Source organism: Schistocerca gregaria, chromosome 1 (assembly GCF_023897955.1).
Source record: "Schistocerca gregaria isolate iqSchGreg1 chromosome 1, iqSchGreg1.2, whole genome shotgun sequence".
NCBI classification, from domain to species: domain Eukaryota; kingdom Metazoa; phylum Arthropoda; class Insecta; order Orthoptera; family Acrididae; genus Schistocerca; species Schistocerca gregaria.
The window spans coordinates 303,865,614-303,886,687 of NC_064920.1; the positions used below are offsets into that span (position 1 = coordinate 303,865,614).

General features: G+C 38.8%; 1 protein-coding gene across 2 annotated transcripts in view; it reads left to right on the forward strand.

Annotated features, from left to right (window-relative positions):
- LOC126342514 (FACT complex subunit spt16) overlaps positions 1–19,303 on the forward strand; it is a 138,228-nt gene extending 118,925 nt beyond the window's left edge. The window contains exons 20-23 of one of the 2 annotated variants that reach the window (XM_050001862.1): positions 4,922–4,996; positions 14,625–14,669; positions 16,270–16,488; positions 18,642–19,303. In XM_050001862.1, the coding sequence (XP_049857819.1) occupies positions 4,922–4,996; positions 14,625–14,669; positions 16,270–16,488; positions 18,642–18,648 (346 nt within the window). In that variant the 3' untranslated portion in view covers positions 18,649–19,303. The remainder of the gene's footprint in view (positions 1–4,921; positions 4,997–14,624; positions 14,670–16,269; positions 16,489–18,641) is intronic. The other variant, XM_050001863.1, reaches the window with a different exon arrangement.
- Positions 19,304–21,074: the final 1,771 nt, after the last annotated feature.

The following is a 21,074-nucleotide window of genomic DNA, read 5'->3' on the forward strand; positions in this document are numbered from 1 at the left end:
ATACTCCGAATAGCAGCAGTCATCAGCCAACAGGAAGAGGATCACGATTGTGGTCCATGCAGAATCTGCAAACAGCTTTGTGCCTGAAGGACTTCTAGTTTTTCAATCGGGGGGATATCATGAGGATATGGACCACCCACAGTTTCTACAGTGGTTTAAAAATTTGGTGCTCCAGTTTAGTGTTCTGACAGTTTTTATGATGGATAATGCACCGTACCATTCTGTGATTTTAGATAAACCTCCCACCACTAGTGACCGTGAAGAAACTATGGTGCAGTGGTTGCAGGCGAGAGACATTGCTGCAGACATGAGCATAACAAAGCTGCTGTTATACTCACTCGCGAAACAAAACAAGTCTGTGACGCCTAAATACGTTGTAGATGAAATTGCAAGCAGACAGGGTCACTTGGTAATTAGGCTACCGCCTTATCACTGTCATTTTAATCCAATTGAATTGGTTTGGAGTGAAGTCAAGGCGTATATTAGAAGTAACAACAAGACTTTTGCCATAACAGAAGTGGAAAGACAGTTAAATGAAGGTCTTGCTACTGTAGACACTATCTCATGGAGGAAAAAAGTAGACCATGTTACTAAACTGATAAGAGAAGCATAGACCATAGATGGCATTGTAAATGAAAACAAACAGTTAATGATTTCTCTTGATGACAATGATGATGATGATGACAAAGACAACAGTTTTGGCACTGATTCCGATGACAGTGAAGGAGAACTGGATGGAATTGCGCCATTGACATTGTAAGTTAGTGAGTGTAAATGTATACAGAATTAATTCTTTTTCTCTATCCAATCGGGTAGTCTATGCATGTATTGTTTCATTTCTTCTTAAGAGTGTGGATAGCGTGTTACTTGGTATGCTTAAATTTACGACATTTTACATGCAGCTATTACTGTAACAGTTTGGAACGACTTTTATAGATATTGTTATTAACTTTGGGTGTTTTTATTTCCCGGTTTAATATACTCTCTCCACTGTTAGAAAAACGTACTTTGTTGCACTTACATATAAACGTTGATTGTAGCTTATATTTACAAAACGTACTTCGGAGTTGTGGGCATGTGCGGTGGCAGCTATTGCAACCTTGCAGTCGCAGTGTAACCAACCACATGCAAGCTGTCAAGTGACATGTTTCACCGGCATGGGTATATTGACCAAGTTTAAAATTTATAAATATTGACATAATCGACTCATTAAGAGGTGCAATATTACATTAATGGTTTGACACAATAACTTTTTTAATTTTTTTATTTTATGTACTTTTTTATGTTTTTGATAAGGTTTATCCTTACTAGATGTTGGTTATTCATGTGGTAAAACTTCAGCTTCAAGAACAACTTGTAATGTATAGTTTTTTACCACTATCTCTTACTCACAACAAATTTAGCAGACAGTGTTCACATATACCATTGAAGATACCTGCAAAATATACACTATGTGATCAAAAGTATATGGACACACCCAAAAACATATGCTTTTCTTATTAGGTGCTTTGTGCTGCCACTTACTCCATATTAACGAGCTCAGTAGTCATTCGACATCGTGAGAGTGCAGAATGGGGCGCTCCACGGATTTCATAGACTTGGAACGGGGTCAGATGATTGGGTTTCACTTGTGTCATACATCTGTACGTGAGAATTCCACACTCCTAAACATCCCTAGATCCACTGTTTTCCATGTGATAGCGAAGTGGAAACGTGAAGGGACATGTACAGCACAAAAGCATACAGGCCAACCTCGTCTGTTAATTGACACACCGCTGACAGTTCAAGAGGGTCGTAATGTGTAATAGGCATACATCTATCCAGTCCATCAAACAAGAATTCCACACTGCATCAGGATCCACTGCAAGTACTATGACAGTTCGGTGGGAGGTGAGATAACTTGAATTTCATGGTCAAGCAGTTGCTCATAAGCCACACATCATGCCGGTAAATGATAAACGACGCCTCGCTTGGTGTAAGAAGCGTAAACATTAGGTGACTGAACAGTGGAAAACCTTTTGTGGAGTGACAAATGATGGTACACAATGTGGTAGTTCGATGGCAGGGTGTGGGTATGGCGAATGCCTGGTGAACGTCATCTGCCAGCATGTGTAGTGCCAACAATAAAATTCAGAGATGGTGGTGTTATGGTGTGGTCGTGTTTTTCATGGAGGGTCCTGCACCCCTTGTTGTTTTGCGTGGCACTATTTCAGCACAGGCTTACATTGACATTTTAAGCACCTTCTTGCTTCCCACTGTTGATGAGCAATTCGGGGATGGAGATTGCAACTGGTTTGCACAGAGTCCTGACCTCAGTCCTATAGAAGGGATGTTTGGAGTGCCAACTTTGTGCCAGGCCTCACCGACCGACATTGATACCTCTCCTCAGTGCAGCACTCCGTGAAGAATGGGCTGCAATTCCCCAAGATGTGCAACACAAAGTTTAGGAGAAATTTTTGTTTTCAGAAAAGTTTAAATGGTTAGTAATACCATTTGTCTTATACAGTAAAGGTTTTGCCTGCTTGAAAGTCAAATATTTAACACAAGAACTCATTTGTGAAGTAATCAGACATTTGAAGATGTTTTATACAGGGGAGCTACATTCTCTAATGAATTGGGGACAGGCTACTGGTAGTCTATGATATGTAAAGATTTCCGGTTTGATTTTATTTTCACAATTTTTAATTACTAGTAGCATCTAATAGTTCGACCTATTAATATTTGTACCAGGTAGCTGTTATTAAGTATTTATTTTGTTATTTGTAAACAATGGTAAATTCAGGAAGCAGTGTTACAATATAATGAAAAGGATAGTTGCTACTCACGATATAGTGGAGATGCTGACTCGCAGAAAGACAACAAAAAAGACTGTTGTAAAGTTAGTTTACAGCCAACAAGAGTTTTTTTTTTTTTTTTTTTTTTTTTTTTAAATGTGAGGTTGTTGGGAAACATTCACAATTGTGATTCACAAACATTAGTTTTTTTTGCTACTTAGTATAATGATAGGTGTTATCAAGATGATGAGGCGGCGGATCTGGTTAAACTGGAAACTTTTTACAGAAGTTAAGCATTTGACTGAAATATGTCAATTAAGGTTGCATAGATGGTTTCGGAAGAAGTGGAGCATTCATACACTCTCAGACAATATGCACAATCTTGATTGCATGAGCCTATTATTAAGAATTGCTACATCCACTGTCTCAAGTTATGTGTGAAAACGTCATGAAAATTTGTCGTAGTTTTGGAGATTAGGGTATTCAGACAGACATGACAGTTTTAAGGTTTTATTATTAGTATAGATTTTGTGCATTACCTTAGTTCCCATGTTAGTAATGGAAAGCAGTTATTTTCTCAGTAAATGACAAATATACATTTAATTTGAATGTAGGATAGTTTTACAATGCTCGATATATACTGCCTAACAAAAAAAGCGAAGCACCCGGAAGACAAGCTCGCATGTTAATGTAACTCCGTACATGTGCACACCATTGGTGTTGTGTGTGTTAAGAGTTACAGTTCTCTCTGATGGATGGAATGGCCACCAAAGTGCATTAATGTTGTTCAGGTTTATTGCTTGGTAGGCTGGATAGTATGGAAGGAGCATGAACAGCATCGGATATCACTGTGGAGGACACAGAGATGCACATACTTATATGAGACAGCAGTATCAGTATGACAGAATTGGGAAGGTGTCTCCTGTTGTGTTTCCTTTTGACCAACTGGTTGAATCGTGCAATATCCAGATCTGTGGGGTATTTGGAAGTGTCAGTGGCCTGATGTTGGACTACATAGGAACATGAGGGCAGGTGTACCCTACATCAAGGTTCCAGTCAACCATGTCTGATCTACAGGGAGGATCATTGTATTGTGTGCCAAGCACACCGTGACACTTCGCATCTGTGCCTGCCATTATAGAAAAGGTAATGGACTAGCAAATATCTTGGGTAGCTACCATACCATACATAGGCTGCCATTAATGCAACAACACAAATGGCTGCATTTGGAGTGGTGCCACAGTGAAAAGCATGGACTCCAGATTAATAGTGTCAGAAGGCTGCCAGTAGTGCCACAACACCAATGGCTGCATTTGGAGTGGTCCCATGATGGGAAGCATGGACTGCTGATGAATGTTGTCACATTGTGCTTTAGGGATGAATCATGATTCTGCACTACCCCGGATGGGCTTCGTTGATTAGTATGACAACGGTCTGGGTACACGTTCAGTTTTTCCAATGTTTTTGAGATTCACAGTGGTGGTACTCTTGGTGTCAATGTGTGGTGAGTCATGGGGTATAACTCCTGGTCAAGGCAGGTAGTGATTGAGAGAACTCTGATAGTACAGTGGTATGTCAGACATCCTGCATTCTTCTCATGTCTTAGTCTATGCAACAGTATCATGGTGCAAATTCAACACAGCAGTGCTTATTAACATAGGACACGTCTGTGATGCTGAGGTACTCCAGTGGTCAAAAATACCCCTAAGTTTGTTCGTGGTTGAACATTTGGGTGATCAGTTGAGATGTAAACTCTCTTCCAGTGCCACTGTTCAGGATATTGAGGACCAATTACAACTGTTTTGAGTTGGCTTCCCTCAGGAGCAGACACAGTGGCTTTATGGCACCCTTCTCAAAGGAATAGGTGCGTGCATTCGGGCCATAAGTGATGCAACATCGTACTGATATGTGGGCTCATACTTCAAGTTTCTTGTAAATTTCATCGATTTTGAAATCATTAAAATGGCATCACGTAGCCTGTAGATGGCGAAGTTTCTTCATTTCATTTCTTTCTTCATCCGGGTATTTCACTTGTTTGGTCAGGCAGTGTATATGATTAAATGATTTTATCATGTATGTCATCTCTTAAGTTAATTTGTACAGCTGGTCTCAATTGCTTAATAAAACATTCGTTTTTTTTGTTTTAGACATTCATCGAAACATAAGAAGCACAGTTCAAACCACAAGGACAACCACAAAAACAAATCTTCAGATAAGAGCAGGTGAGTTAACCCTCCTTGATTCTGATGTTAATATTGAATCCCCAAAATTTACTTTTTTCATCTCCTTTATTCATTTAATCAATTTAGATTCTTTCTAATTAAGCTGTTACCGCATTTGTTGGCAAATTTGACTTCTTATAGTTCTAGAACAACAAATGTGTCTGATGCCTTAAACATGATGGTCACTAGTACGTCGGTGCCTGACAGATTAAGGCAATCACTGTTTACACATACTAAACATTTTGTCAAAAAATATAGTTGTGCAGGGCTTTTATCTGTTTTGTACATGTTTTGTTTCCTTTTATGAATTTGCATTTAATGTGTTGTACATGTACAAGTTTGTCCAAAGATATGAAGGGTTGTGATTGTTTTCAGGACTTTGATGGAATTATTAGAGCATGAAATATTGCACTGATTGTACAAAGTCCATCAAAAAGACCTCCCTTATGTCAAAAGGTAGTTACAAACAAACAAAAAGACAGAAAAGTACTTTTATTTTTGAACAGCAAATACTATGCCATTTTGTATTAGTTTGTTTTAAAAATTATGTCCAGTAAGTGGTGTCCTCCATTCTTTACACGCTGATGAAGCCATTCCCATAAGTCGGTGATAGTTCTTGGTGTCGTGGGCAGTGGAATGGCAGCCACTTCCTTGGTGATCGCCTTCTTATGTACTTGCAATGTTGTCAGGCAATGTTTGTACATGGGAGCTTTTAAGTGTCTCCAAAGGAAAAACTCATAAAGTGATTAAACTGGTGACCTTGGGCCCCAGATAAAGCCTTCTCATGAAGAGAGAAGATATCCCGGAAACAGCTGTTTCAAAATTTGTAGAGAATACCAATAGGTGTGACCTGGGTGCTTCATATTGTTGGGACCAAACTTCTCCCTCTTCATAGTCCCCAGCTAACTAATTTAACTTAAGTCTCTATTGTGCAACAGTAACAAATTGAATTAACCATTACCATTACAATATATTCTTCAAAGAAATATGGACTCCACACACCTAATTCAGTAACAGTGCACCAAACTATCACATGATGGCTGTGAAGTGGTGATTGCCCCTGAGAGTTTTCTGCTACCCAGTATAGGAAATTTTGTTTACTGACAGTATCTGACAAGTGTAAGTGGGCCTTGTCAGAAGAAATCTCAACGGCACCTGGTGGATGTTCTGAATAATTTCATGACGCACACCTTTGCGAGTTTCAAAACCTCTCTCACTTCGTTATTGAGTAATTATCATTTTGTAGGATTGCATACGAAGATCTCTGTGCAGATGGTCATATCGGACATTCCAGGGCAGTTGCATGTTTAAGCACTAAACACTTTGGAGATTGCTTGATGGACGCTATCACATACAACACATTTTCAGACTCAGAATATTAAAAATTAATTTTTTTGAGTTTTCTTATTTTTATTATGTCAATAGATGTACATTGAGACAGGAAGTATGAAAACCAAGTGTTACATACATTAATTGAACACATACAGGATGGTTTCAAATGGAGCCACCATGCATGAATTGTCGTTACGTTAGGTGATAAGGAATAACACAGTTCCTTTGTGCTGTTAGGCATAGTACTGCTTGACAAGAGAGAACACTTCCATCTGTTTATGCGATGTTCCTTAATGATGATGTAAATAAAATAGAAAGAAACTTCCACATGGGAAAAATATATTAAAAAGAAAGATTCCAAGACTTACCAAGCGGGGAAAGTGCCGGTAGATAGGCACAATGAATAAAACACACAAACACACACACGGAATTTCGAGCTCTTGCAACCGGCGGTTGCTTCGTCAGGAAAGAGGGAAGGAAAAGGAAAGATGAAAGGATGTGGGTTTTAAGGGAGAGGGTAAGGAGTCATTCCAATCCCGGGAGCGGAAAGACTTACCTTAGGGGGAAAATATATATATATATATATATATATATATATATATATATATATATATATATATATATATATATATATGAAAGACAGGTGAGGTATGAGCGGCGGCAACTTGAAATTAGCGGAGGTTGAGGCCTGGCGGATATCGAGAAGAGAGGATATACTGAAGGGCAAGTTCCCATCTCCGAAGTTCTGACAGGTTGGTGTTAGTGGGAAGTATCCAGATAACTCGGACGGTGTAACACTGTGCTAAGATGTGCTGACCGTGCACCAAGGCATGTTTAGCCATGTTTAAGGGCAGGTATACACTCGCGCACGCACGCACACACACACACACACACACACACACACACACACACACACACACACACACACACACACAAGCAGACATTTGAGCCCTAATTTTGTCATTATTTCTGAAATAACTCTGTGAGAGCCAACATTATATTCACAAACACTGACAGAAGCTGCTGCTTTTACTCTCATTGCAGAAACATCTCTCTCTTTGGGACACACATTCCATATAATGCTGTGTAAACACTCATTAGCACTTCGTGTTAGACATCAAGCACAACTTATTAGTAGTGATTCATCAGTCAAGCAAGTACAAAAAGGCAGTATTTTATCCAAACAAAATTGATGTATGGTTGTTTGTCTATTAGAAACATGAGATCCAGGCTCAGGTTCTTTTGCCAATACTGACTGATAAAAACACCATGATGACTCTCCTTTCGGGCAGTGAGAAAGTTGAGAATTTTTATCCATAGTAGTCCAATGATATATTGATTTGTATATCGTATCTTTCATATTCCTTAAGTAATAAATTAGTTGGCATCTTTGTAACTGTAAAATGTCAATCATACTGAAAACTACATTGTTGGATTCAAATTAATGATGATGTAAATAAAATAGAAAGAAACTTCCACATGGGAAAAATATATTAAAAACAAAGATTCCAAGACTTACCAAGCGGGAAAGCGCCGGCAGACAGGCACATGAACAAAACACACAAACACACACACAGAATTACGAGCTTTCGCAACTGGCAGTTGCTTCATCAGGAAAGAGGGAAGGAGAGGGAAAAATGAAAGGATGTGGGTTTTAAGGGAGAGGGTAAGGAGTCATTCCAATCCCGGGAGCGGAAAGACTTCCCTTAGGGGAAAAAAAGGACAGGTGTACACTCGCACACACACAAACACACATATCCATCCGCACATACACAGACACAAGCAGACATATTTAAAGGCAAAGAGTAAGGGCAGAGATGTCAGTCGAGGCGGAAGTACAGAGGCAAAGAAGTTGTTGAAAGACAGGTGAGGTATGAGCGGCGGCAACTTGAAATTAGCGGAGGTTGAGGCCTGGCGGATATCGAGAAGAGAGGATATACTGAAGGGCGAGTTCCCATCTCCGGAGTTCGGATAGGTTGGTGTTGGTGGGAAGTATCCAGATAACTCGGACGGTGTAACACTGTGCCAAGATGTGCTGGCCGTGCATCAAGGCATGTTTAGCCACAGGGTGGTAATGAGGATTTTTCCCCTAAGGGAAGTCTTTCCGCTCCCGGGATTGGAATGACTCCTTACCCTCTCCCTTAAAACCCACATCCTTTCATTTTTCCCTCTCCTTCCCTCTTTCCTGACGAAGCAACTGCCAGTTGCGAAAGCTCGTAATTCTGTGTGTGTGTTTGTGTGTTTTGTTCATGTGCCTGTCTGCCGGCGCTTTCCCGCTTGGTAAGTCTTGGAATCTTTGTTTTTAATATACTGAAAACTACGTTATATGTACCTTTATATCACCTATATTTCTAAATATTGCTTTTTATAATATTCTGCAAGCTTTTTTTATCCTAGTGTCCTTCAATTGTGATCCGTGTCACCCACTGTAACTTTTTTACTTCTTCCACAATTTGTATTATACATGGTAAGGCCCTGCACAAAGTATGACTTCCAAATGTATCCTGTCCAAATTTTGCGATATAAATATTGAAAATAAAAGTTTGTGTAGTAGATATGTGTACACTTTTGTGTATATACAAGAGATTTTTTTGTAGATATGCTCACATACAATACCTTTTTGCAACATGACTCAAACATTCTTCCTTTCATATTTCACGATTATATCCAGAAATATTCAGTTGAGGCGACACATTGAAAGCTTTTGAGTCACCACCTGAAAGCATTTTGTTGTATAGAAATCCATAGCTTTCAGATAGTTTCCATGTATTTTCAGCAATCGTAGGTTGCATCAGACCAGAGGATCCCGAATGATTCACAGGACATTGATTGGCATCCCCTTCCAATCAAAAATTAAATTCGATTGAATCTTCACCTAACTGACTTGTAGAAGCCATGCAAGTGTGACAAAACTTTGGTACAATATCAGAATTGATAATGTGTCCTGTAAATAAATCAACAAGCTGCCAAAACCAACTTTTCTTTGGAAACCCCTAGTTGGCTATGAACCATTGTAACTGGCATCCGAATCCGTTTTGTCATCTAAACTTTTGCAGTGTTATATCATTGTTGGCGATATTAACATCACTAAGCTCACAATCAGAATCCATGTGTCAATTGTCCTCACAATCTTTACCAATAAGCTCATCATCTGAATCCAATTTTGCATTTTCCTCAAGATTTATGAATAAGCTCATTCTCTAAATGCAATGTTAAATCTTCATCAGTGTCAGTTTCAATAAGCTTGCCATGAAGTTCTGACCCTTTATATGTATTTTTTACTATTATGCAACATTAATAAAAAATGACTTTTATAGGTTATCAGCAGCAATTTCTGTATGTTGCACATGTTCTTGAAAAGTATTACAGGAGAAAAATTGCATATTTGTAATCATCACAAAATGTTGAATGCTCATATATCCTCTTCCTGCATGTATAAATGCTAAGCGCAGACTCATATTTACATCAAAAGAAACTTTGCATGTATTTTGTTTTAAGCATCATCTCGATGTACAAAAATGTGATTTGGAAGATTCATTTCCACTGAATTCACGATAAAAACATTTTAGCTTCATTCTACACAAACCCCTTGCATGTTATATCCAACTCAAAATTCAAGGTACTTTGGTTGTAATTAGGGCACCTTATTTTTGATCATGATGATGATAACAATGAAAAGCCAATTAAGATTCATCTGTCTTTCCTTCATTGTTTTTTTCTTCACTAATACTAGCAAAATTGTGTTTCTAAATGCTATTCCTAGCAATGTTCTCAAATTGCATTTGTTTTTGTATGTTTTTCTCGTGCAATATATTTTTTATTGACACTTTCACTGCTGTCACTGACACTTTAATTTTCTTCACCTTTCACATTTTCCCTCTCTTCTTCACTATCTCACAACGATTCACCTGTTGTCTCTTATATTGAGACATGTTTGATACTGTTAGTTGCTTGTATTTCAAAATTTTAAAGAATGTGCCAGAGAGTGATGAGGTAGTGCACACGAATACTCACCCTCCACTGCAGAGAGCACATTCTCGTGTCTGCTACGTCCACATGGGTGGGTCATCAGCCAAGGGTATAGCTGGCCAGGCGGAATAACACTGGGTCTTTTATAGCTGCCAAGTGTAGTGTTCTCAGTAATTGCCGGACTTCCGCATCCCTTTAAGAGATGGTAGACAGACTGTTCGGACATTGACTGCTAGAGTTTATGCATGTATCATGATATGAATAAAGTTATGTAAAGTAACTGGACTGTGAAACTTCCTGGCAGATTAAAACTGTGTGCCCGACCGAAGCACGACTCACGCCCGCTCCTCACAGCTCTACTTCTGCCAGTATCTCGTCTTCTACCTTCCAAACTTTACAGAAGCTCTCCTGCGAACCTTGCAGAACTAGCACTCCTGAAAGAAAGGATACTGCAAAGACATGGCTTAGCCACTGCCTGGGGGATGTTTCCAGAATGAGATTTTCGCTCCGCAGCGGGGTGTGCACTGATATGAAACTTCCTGGCAGATGAAAACTGTGTGCCCAACCGAGACTCGAACTAGGGTCCTTTGCCTTTCGCGGGCAAGTAGAAGTGGTAGAGCACTTTCCCGCGAAAGGCAAAGTACCCGAGTTCGAGTCTCGCATGGGCACACAGTTTTAATCTGCCAGGAAGTTTCATATTAGCGCACACTCCGCTGCAGAGTGAAAATCTCATTCTGGTAACTGGACTGTGTTCCAATGTTGATCACCCTAAGAACCTCACACCCCATCACAATGCATCCTGGACCACAAATCTTTATAAATATTTATTGAGTCCACCACAAATGTAAATTTGCGTGTCTGGAAATTGCAAGAAAAATGTACGTGTAGATTAGGCACATAAACATACATGATTACTGATTACTGATTTCATACAGATTGTGCACATATGCAGACATTCCTTTAATGTTTCAATTAAATTTTTGCACTGTTCATATACGTTTATTGATAGGAACCTAACTGTACTAATTTCAACTTTTTTGAAAAAAATCAAAATGATGACAATAAAAAGATACTACTACTCCATCAATTTTAAACATTTTTGGCCCAAACTTTTTTTGTGAATACATTTCATGATAGACGACTTCATGCATGGGTTTGAAAAGACTCAAAAATCCAAAGGTATGAAAAAAATTTTTGTTTAGCAAATTGGATTTACCCAGTTAATTCACATGCTAAGATATCTAATGACACTCATTATTTCAGTCTCATGTGATAATCCCCCCCCCCCCCCCCCCCCCCCCACACACACACACACACACACACACACACACACACAGTCGGTTTGAAATTTCATCAGTACCCACCTTAACCCATGTGCAAAACATAGCTTGTAGAGACAAATTCAATCACAGTTCAAAGACAAAGACATTCATGCACTGCGTACAAAAATGTCTGTTACATTTGGTCAAGCTGTGGCTACTATGTACCTATGGTTTGTATGCCACAAAATGATAAAATCCTAGGTGGCTTCAAACGGAACCACAACATCTGAAAGGGTTAAAGTTTGAGGTCGGTCAGTAGATTTCCTTGTCAGTGGAGAAGCTGATGCTCTAAAATATGATCCTCAGAATTGAATTGTTTTTCTATCAGGAACAAAATCATGTCGGTCTAGTTTGAACCAAATGCGGAACGCTCGCTGAGGAGTAATTACAGAACCACAATTACGAATATACTCCTCCACAATGGTGGCATGTATACTATTGTTACTTTGTGGAACCATGTAATGAGCTCTTATGACTGGGAAATGGCAACCCATGTTATTGACGAGGTAGTGTTTCTTGTATAAAGCAAACATGTCGTAAGTTGGTTAGACTGTCAGGATCATAGAGAACAGGTATATTGAGCATAAATGTGATACAGGCTTATAACAGGCAAGCAGATCTTCTATTGAAGAACATTGTCTTGGCAGAAGTTGTTCTATAAAATATAACAACACAGAGATACTACTTAGCCTGTTCTTCCAGCTATTTGAATAGTGTTATTAAGGAAGCAGTTGTGATTAAATTAGCATGTGAGCTCTGAAATAGATGGTGAGGCTTATGCTTGGAATCTTGCTCCCTTCCTAGTCAAAGAACAGCAGGGCAGAGTTAATGCTACTTGCTTATCTATTGATAATTCATACTTCCCATGCAGAACACACTTCACATTGCATTTGTGCCTTCAAAATTGACAGACTGTGCACTGGGCTGTAATCTTGCAATTTGTTTGTTTGCTGAGTGAAGCTAAAGTTTCACATTGTTACTGCTGTTAATACTGCCTATCAGTGGCTTATCATCATACAGCATTTTAGGCAGTGGGAACATGAACCTCAAAGTAGTACCAAATGGTATCAGTCACATGCTGAACTCAGGTCTAGAGGTGTTAGCTTGTTCATTGCTTTATTTTTGGCATACAATACTCCCATCTTCCCCAGGAGCCTCAAGATATTTATGTTGCTCCTAATCTCTTCTACAGTTGGTGGTTCTGATCATGGATTGGGTTCCTTCTGATTATAGTTGAGTGTCTTGGATGATGCTCCAGAGAGAATTTTTCAAAGCAATAAAGACAAGAGTTAAAAAATGTATTAAGTTGAAATACAAAATTATTATGGGTTAGAAATTTTGCAGTTTTGTAGGGACTGAGAGTCTGGAGAACCACATTGTCCCTCAGTATTTTAGCTATACTTTTATATCCACATCCATACTCCTCAAGCCGCCTGACAGTGTGTGGCAGAGGGTACCTTGAGTACCTCTATCAGTTTTCCCTTCTATTCCAGTCTCGTATTGTTCATGGAAAGAAAGATTGTCGGTTTGCCTCTGTGTGGGCTCTAATCTCTCTGATTTTATCCTCATGGTCTCTTCGCGAGATATACGTAGGAGGGAGCAATATACTGCTTTGACTCCTCGGTAAAGGTATGTTCTCGAAACTTCAACTAAAGTCCGTACTGAGCGTCTCTTGCAGTGTCTTCCACTGGAGTTTATCATCTCCGTAATGCTTTTGCAATTACTAAATTATCCTGTAACGAAGCACACTGCACTCCTTTGGATCTTCTCTCTCTCTTCTATCAACCCTATCTGGTACAGATCCCACGCCGGTGAGCAGTATTCAAGGAGTGGGTGAATAAGTGTACTGTAACCTACTTTTTTTTTTTTACTGCATTCCTTTGCTGTATTTTTGTCATTGCTGAACTCTTACCAACCAACCTTCCATCTTCAGCATCTATATTAATCATCTCTACAGGCTCATTATCAATAACTGGGAATTAGGCATTGCCAACATTATGTGTTGATACCTGTTTTCAAGTTCATTAATATTATTTGCTGAGTTTGAAAAGTTATCTGCTACTGCTGTCATCTTCAGGATTCGGCAACTGATTCATTAATCACTTTGGGATGTTTTGTTGAAATGTTATCCATGCTCCAGCTGCGTTGTATGTAGCTTGCTTGATATTGATGGCCAATACATCTTCTTGCAAAGGAGGCGTTATCTTAATTAAGTTCTTCAATTCTTGAAGGAGCAGTTCCCAATGTCTTAAACCATTGACTGAAATAGGCTTGGAACACTGGCTAGGAGAAACTTTGCAATTATTTACGGAGTTTCCAAGGCTTGAGATGGATTATTGCCCAGTAAGAGAAGAGCAGTCATTGATCACTCTACAAACACAAATTATTGTTCAGATTTCAGGACAAATAGAGCATGAAACGAACCAGTTACAAAACAGATAAACGCTCACCTGCTTCAATCATGTTTGAAGTGGTCAGGAAGAATTTTGGGAACATTGTGTGTGCGGTTGCGCGTGTGCGGGTGCGCATAGGTATGGGCGTGGGTGTGGGTGGGCGTGCGGGTGTGGGTGTGAATGTGTGGGTGCTCGTGGACACCCCAACCTTGAAAAAGGAGGTGTTCCACGTGGTGAAACAAGCGATGACATGAACATATTTCACATCGAGGATAGGGCAGAGCGGGATAGGCTATGCCTGTACTTTCTTAGATTTTCCTCCCCATACAGACAGATCAGTTTTTTTTTTTTGCAGGCTTGTGTGAATGTGGGCATGTGTCTGTATTCAATTGTTAAATGCTGCCATGTCATTGAAGTGATCTTATATTTTCACAAGTAGAGAAACAGATGTATGGAATTTGGGTTCATTCAGGGAATTTGTTACATATGAAGTCACTCTAAATGTCAAAATAATTTCATTAATAGTAGTAAAACTTTTTTGAGATGTATGTGGTTTTCAGTGAAAGCTGTCAAAATCATGGAACTAATATTTCTTATTTTTTATGCAATTAGGAAGCTTCATGGGAATAAGAAAGCCTCAGCTTCTTCAAAACACAGGTACTTTTGTAGGCTTGTGTGAATCCACACAGACACGCATTGTAGTTGTTGTAGATGTGCTAACTTCTGAATGGTATGCTCATGTTACCAAACGCTGAACCATTTGCATGACCATGGAGAGCACGTCTATTTTTTCTGTTGTAATTGGTTGTAGTTTAAAATGAAAAAAAAAATCTTTTCCTGCTGCTGAAGTTGTTAAAATAGTGCTGTTCTGTCGTATGACATTATGGCAACCAAATTAAATAATGTATCCTGCAAAATAACGATCCCAGCTCAGCTTATTGAAGTTTAGTTCCTCAGTTTGTTATTGCTTAGCTTATCATCATACTGTTGGATAGTGTTGGTGCACATGTTTTCACTTGATAAAATAGGCAAGCAACCAAGAAAAAAGAAAACTTTTTATTCTGTAAAAAGAGAGAAACTGGCATAATACAGACCATTTGGAATCGTCTTGCTGGTGCATGAGATGAAAGAATATCCATGAAATGCAAGTGCAGTTGATGAGTAATACTAATAATAGTAACAAGCCGAGTTTAAAAATGACCTGTTTTTCATTTGCTGTAGCATATTTACCAGTGATGCTTTGCAACCATGTGTCAGGTTCAGGTACCATCTTTCTGCAGTTGTGGGCAATCTCCAAGTGTTTGTGTTGTTATGACGTTAAGTGGTACATTCCAGCACAATTTTGAGCACCATGCCCAGAAATAATGCTGCTGCCAAACTGGTTTTCTGTGGCCATTATTATAGAAGAATATGTCACACACATGGATGAAGAGCTCTACAAAATTAGTCACTAGTTGTTACTTTTAAACTTTCAAAAAGACATTTATGTTTATTCTGAATACTTGATTTCTGTGAGGAAAGACTTAAGAGTCCAGTCTGTGTAGAATGAGTGTGCATGGGATTAGTTAATCTGTTTCTAATGTGATCCACTAATTGAGAATTTGCAAACATATTCATGTTCTCGTACCCTTCATTTCATAGTATTAAAGAAATTTTACTCCCCTAATATCATTAAACTACTTATTGACTGCATAGAAGTTTGTTAAAATCTGTCCAAAGCACTAAGAAAGCTTTAACAATATTCATTACATTAACCAAAGTGCCTTTGCATGAACACTAGAAATTTAGCAATGGTTTACTCCAAAAACAGTACTGTTTGGTGAGGCAGTATATTGTCCATTAGGTTAGGTACTTACATTAGAGTTTGTGTTGTTTTCCGTAGAATGTGTAAAATGTAGTTGAAGAATACTGCGGTGATTTCATCTTTGTCATCAACGTTAAGAGGTCTCTGCAGCTAATTTTTCCATCATTGCATGAAACATCTCTCTGTATGGGCATATGAGGGGGGGATTGTTAGTAAATTTCTTTTATGAACCGACTTGGTAATAGTGTGAGCTGTAATTGATGATGATTGGCATTATAATATATTGTTTTAAATGTATGATATGTGTACAGCAATTTAAATTGTGCTAGTCTGGTAACTTAATGTACTCATAAACATGACTAGCTTTTGCTGTTGAACATCTGTTGGTGTACTAAATATTTTCTGTTTGTCACACCTTTCAAGCTATATTGCAGTTATTTTTCCACATTTCAGCCCATCCAAAAACAAACACAGTGACAAACATAGTGACAAGCACAAGTCGTCTTCAGACTCTAAGCACAAGTCATCATCAGACTCTAAGCATAAGTCGTCATCTGATTCTAAACACAAGTCATCGTCGTCTGATTCGAAGCATAAATCCTCATCAGACTCCAAAGACAAAAAACGACCTCGAGATGACAGTGGTAGTCGTGATCATTCGAGCAAGAAAAAGTGAGTATCTTTTGATAAGTTGTGTTGCATTTATCCAATAAGTTGGGTTACTTATTTATATCACTATGGATATACTAAACAAAAAAGTTATTTGATGGTGTAAACTGTTGTTGTACTATACTGTACAAAGCTAATTGCAAAAACAACTGTCTTGGTTAGGATTCAGAAGCTTTTCAGTTTTATTTTTGTGTATTGGTAAAGGTAATGAATTATATATGTGTCACTTATTTACTTCAAATTGAATTTATATGAATATTGAGCAGCAAGTGGGCTTACACTGTTACCCATGTCCCTTTTCTCTCTGTCAGGTCCTAAAGTGGAATCACTAAGGCAACCCTAAGGGAGGGTTTTGACCAAATTAGCGTGAGGTTAAGGCTGCAGTTGGTGGGAAAGGAGACACATGAAAGAAATCTAAAATTTCTAATATTAATAAATCCATAAATTTTGGGATCCCTAGGCTGATTGGTGTTGGTCTGTCACATTTTTCGCCTAGAATGTTGGGGTAGATTGAATACTTAAAAACACTAAACAGCTCTCAATATTGAATTTGTAATTTTCGGTGGCGTGAGTGTGATTCATTGAAGTCGAGAGGTCACTCGTGTCCAAGGATTGGGGAAAAGAACAAATACACTGATGAGCCAAAACACTGTGACTGCCTGCCCAATAGCTTGTTTGCCCATCTCTGATATGAAATGCATTACTTATTCTGTATATCATGGATTCAACAGTTTGTTGGTGGCATTAAATGTCTACATACTGGTCATGTAATTCGTGTAAATAATGGGCCGCTAATTTCCACACATGGTGATGGTGCACGGTAGCAATGCAGATGGGTTCGATAGGATTTATGTCAGGTGAATTTGGTCACTGACATATCAGTGTGGGTTCATTATAAAGCTCCTCAAACCACTGTAGCACAGTTCTGGCTCTGAGACAAGTACAATTATACTGCTGAAAGATGAATTCGCTGTTGGGGAAAGCATCAAGCATGATGCCATGAAGTTGGTTCACAGCTGTCGGTGTGCCTTCAATTACTACCACAGGTCCCATGCAAGTGCAGAAGAATGTCTTCGATAGCATAATACTGCTGCCATCAGCCTGCGTTCACGGCGCGCTGCACGTTTTGAGCCATCGTTCATCTCGATGAGGGCAACCATCGACCTGGTGTAGCAAAAATGTGATTCTCCCAAAGAGCTGACACATTTCCAATGATGATGATGTTGGGTCAACATGTGAACATGCAGGGGTGGTCTGCTGCGGAGCTCCGTGTTCAACCATGTACAATGAAAGGTATATTCTGAAACACTTGTGCATGCACCGGCATTATGTTCTTTAAGCAGAGATGGCGTAGATAACCATATATCCTAGTTTACAGAGCACACAAGCCTCTAAACCCCATGTTCCGTAAAATGTCTTGGACATCCAACCATTTAGCGCCTAGTGGTAGTTCCACTGTCGTCCTACCTCTTTTCATAGATGCTCACAACAACAACAGTAGCATGTGAACATTTGACCAGCTTTGCCATTTGTCCAGCTACTCGTTTACAGGTTTTGTAATAATGATCTGTCCTTTTACAAAATTGCTTTTCTCAGTGGATTTCCCCATTTGCAGCTCATATCTTCGCTAGGGCGATCCCCATCGATGTCTACTGAACATATGTACTTTTCATAGCATTTCACGTGCCCGCAACATCACCATGCTGCATCCAGCCTCACGGCAGACAGGGGCCATAATCTTTAGGCTTATCAGTGTAGATCGCCGGACAACCTAGAAAAAGGAAGGAAGGAAACATCTAAGAAATATCTTTTCCTCGCTTCCATATAATGAAAAATCCGTATAAATAGTTGTAAGATAGTATTTGTTAGTGCAGAGGTAGCCATTTACATTGTGTGTTGTAAGCTTCAGAATTTATTCAAAAAGTAAATATCTATTGCATTTCATACACGGATTATGACTGTAGCCATTATGGTACATTGGAGCAAAATGCTTTTCTTCTTCTTCTGAATCCTTGCCTTCACAGAGCAAGATGAAGAATATAAATTGAACTCGTTTGCTGTATGGTGTCCTTAAGCATACCATAAAAGCATTGCAAAAAATGGAAAATGTGGGAGTACGGTCTTATTCTACTGTGTTCTGTTTTCATATGTTGCAGGAAATGAACAATAAATTTGACATGAAGAGCAGTTCCAGTATTGTTCAGCATTCCATTGTCATCTCACCATGTGTATATGGACAAGATGGGATACCTAGGAAGAGACATCACCGCCTTGTTAGCCGCCTTTGTGAAATAAATTCGTACAAACTACAAAACACAGTTCTGCAGAATGCTGTGAAAGAAATTTATTTCAGTGTTAGGGTGCTGAAGGCAAACTGAAAATGTGAATGAAATACAGTGTTTGATTTATTTTGATGTGAAGAAACAAAACAAAAAACAGAAAAAAAGAAATGAGTATTTTGTATTGCAACTGAGAAACTAGTACAACAACCTGTTCTACCATTCATTACTTAAGTTGAGAGTTGGTGAGAACTTGTTTTATATTGTTTGACTGTGGGCAGTGCTCTACAATTAGGCATATTGTCTCTTTTTTATATTTGTCAGGCTTACATGTGGCATCACAGTCAAGACAAGAGAACTGAAATTTTTAGTAAGTTATCTGCCCCTCCACTTTCATGTGTTTAGCTATTGCAGTAGACCCACTGTGATAAAATGTGTAAATTTCTAGGGTGAAGCACTCAAAACTTGTTCTATTTTAATGTTAGTGACATTTTTATCTGTGTCTGCTATTGACTCAAATAAATTTCTTTTTGTATGTATATTTTTTTTATCATTGAAGAAATACTTGTTAGTGAACTTCAGTTGTTCATTTTGTTCTAATTTTGAGAAATTGGATTAATTTAACAAGTCATATGACAGAGGATAAATGTTCCCTTTGAACTTTTTTCGTACACTCCTACTTCACTGGCATCAAATCCTGTAAGCATGAAGAAAATCAATGTAATGTTGTAATTTTATTTGAGGGAAATGAATTAATTTGAAATTTAGTAATTGTTCATAACAGGATTGTTTACTGTGATATAGAGTTCATCAGCTCAGCACTGGGAAATGCATAAGTCTTGTACATGATTCAATTTATACGAAGTGTACTATGGTAAATTGTGCATACTTCGAACAACTTTGTTTGGTAAGATGTTATGGCTTGGTTTTCGTGTTTCCAAAAATGTGTTGTGCATGCATGACATACATTTGTAGATGAGTTCAGGACGATGACCGTGCTGCTACACTTCTGTTAATCCTCTATATCTTCCATACTGTCTGTCTGAAAAACTGAAGTTGGCATCTCGTAATGAGCAAGATGTTGAGCGTCATTAAGTGTTAAGCACTACAGATCTCCTGTGAAAACCCGCATGCTGTCAACCTATATTATAAAGTGACAGAAGAATTTTCTTTAAGTAATTAACCCCTATTCTTGAGTTCTCCCCGTAACATTTAGGTGTGTAGTATGCTTTATTTAAGAGGTATACTTTGACTGTCTATTTAAATAAATGTAGTTTAGTTTCATCCCCATGAGCAATTTATTATACAATTTTAGTCCATGGCAGGAAATTCTATTTTTTCTATTTTGAGTTTGTCATTTGCTTTTTGTTATCGTTCAGTCTGGCTCTTCTTCCATGATTATGTACAGACATATTTGTGATGTAAAGTACTAACATTTTTCCTGGGATACACAACAGATTGCTAGATGAACACACTTGGTGATCTAAGGTTGCTCAGTTTTTAAAAAATATTTCCTTATAATGTGCTTAATTATTTTCATGGCCCATGTCTACAGTTAAAAAGTAGTGAACATCTTTTGTGCTGGAAACTCGGCAACAGACTACTACTCTGCACACTGCTAAATAAGAGAATTTTCTTCTTTCATAAGCCACGTGTATTGTACAGGGTGTATATGCTCCGGAAAAACTGGGGAAAAAACCCAGGCATTTTCTAGAACTCCAGGAATTTTATATTGTTTTAGTCTTCAGTTAAATTTTTAATTTTGACTGGTAAGAACTGATAAACAGTAAAATGTGTCAAAGGCTTTAGTACGAAGATTGTGGATTGTGTAAACTGTTTCCAATGAGTGTGAGATCGCAACTGTTTACATTAAGTCCGTTTTAAGCAGTTGCCAGCAGGCTCATGCGCGTGCGCAGCCGAGTTGCATATCAGCATTGCCTTCTCCCAGTTCTGGCTATGGGCTAGAGACCGTCCGGAGAGTTCAGAGATGGCGCACTGTGCTGAATGCGACACTGAAGTGAAGGGTGTGGCAGATCGTCGATCGCCAGAGGCCACAAGTAGTGGGGGAAGTCGCCACCCCGGTTATACCGGTGAATACGGCCTGTCTTCTACCTATGACTTCTCACTCTGGGAAGACAACAGATGATGAAGATGCAAAAGCACGAGACAATGCTGATGGATCGGGTAGCTGTTATGCGACTTCGACCTCGGTCAAGGAAGCTAGTTGCGGGGGAGTCGCCGGCCGGGGGGGCAATACATTACCGGTGGCCAAACCCTGTCGGCAACCTATAGCAACACGTTCCCAGAAAG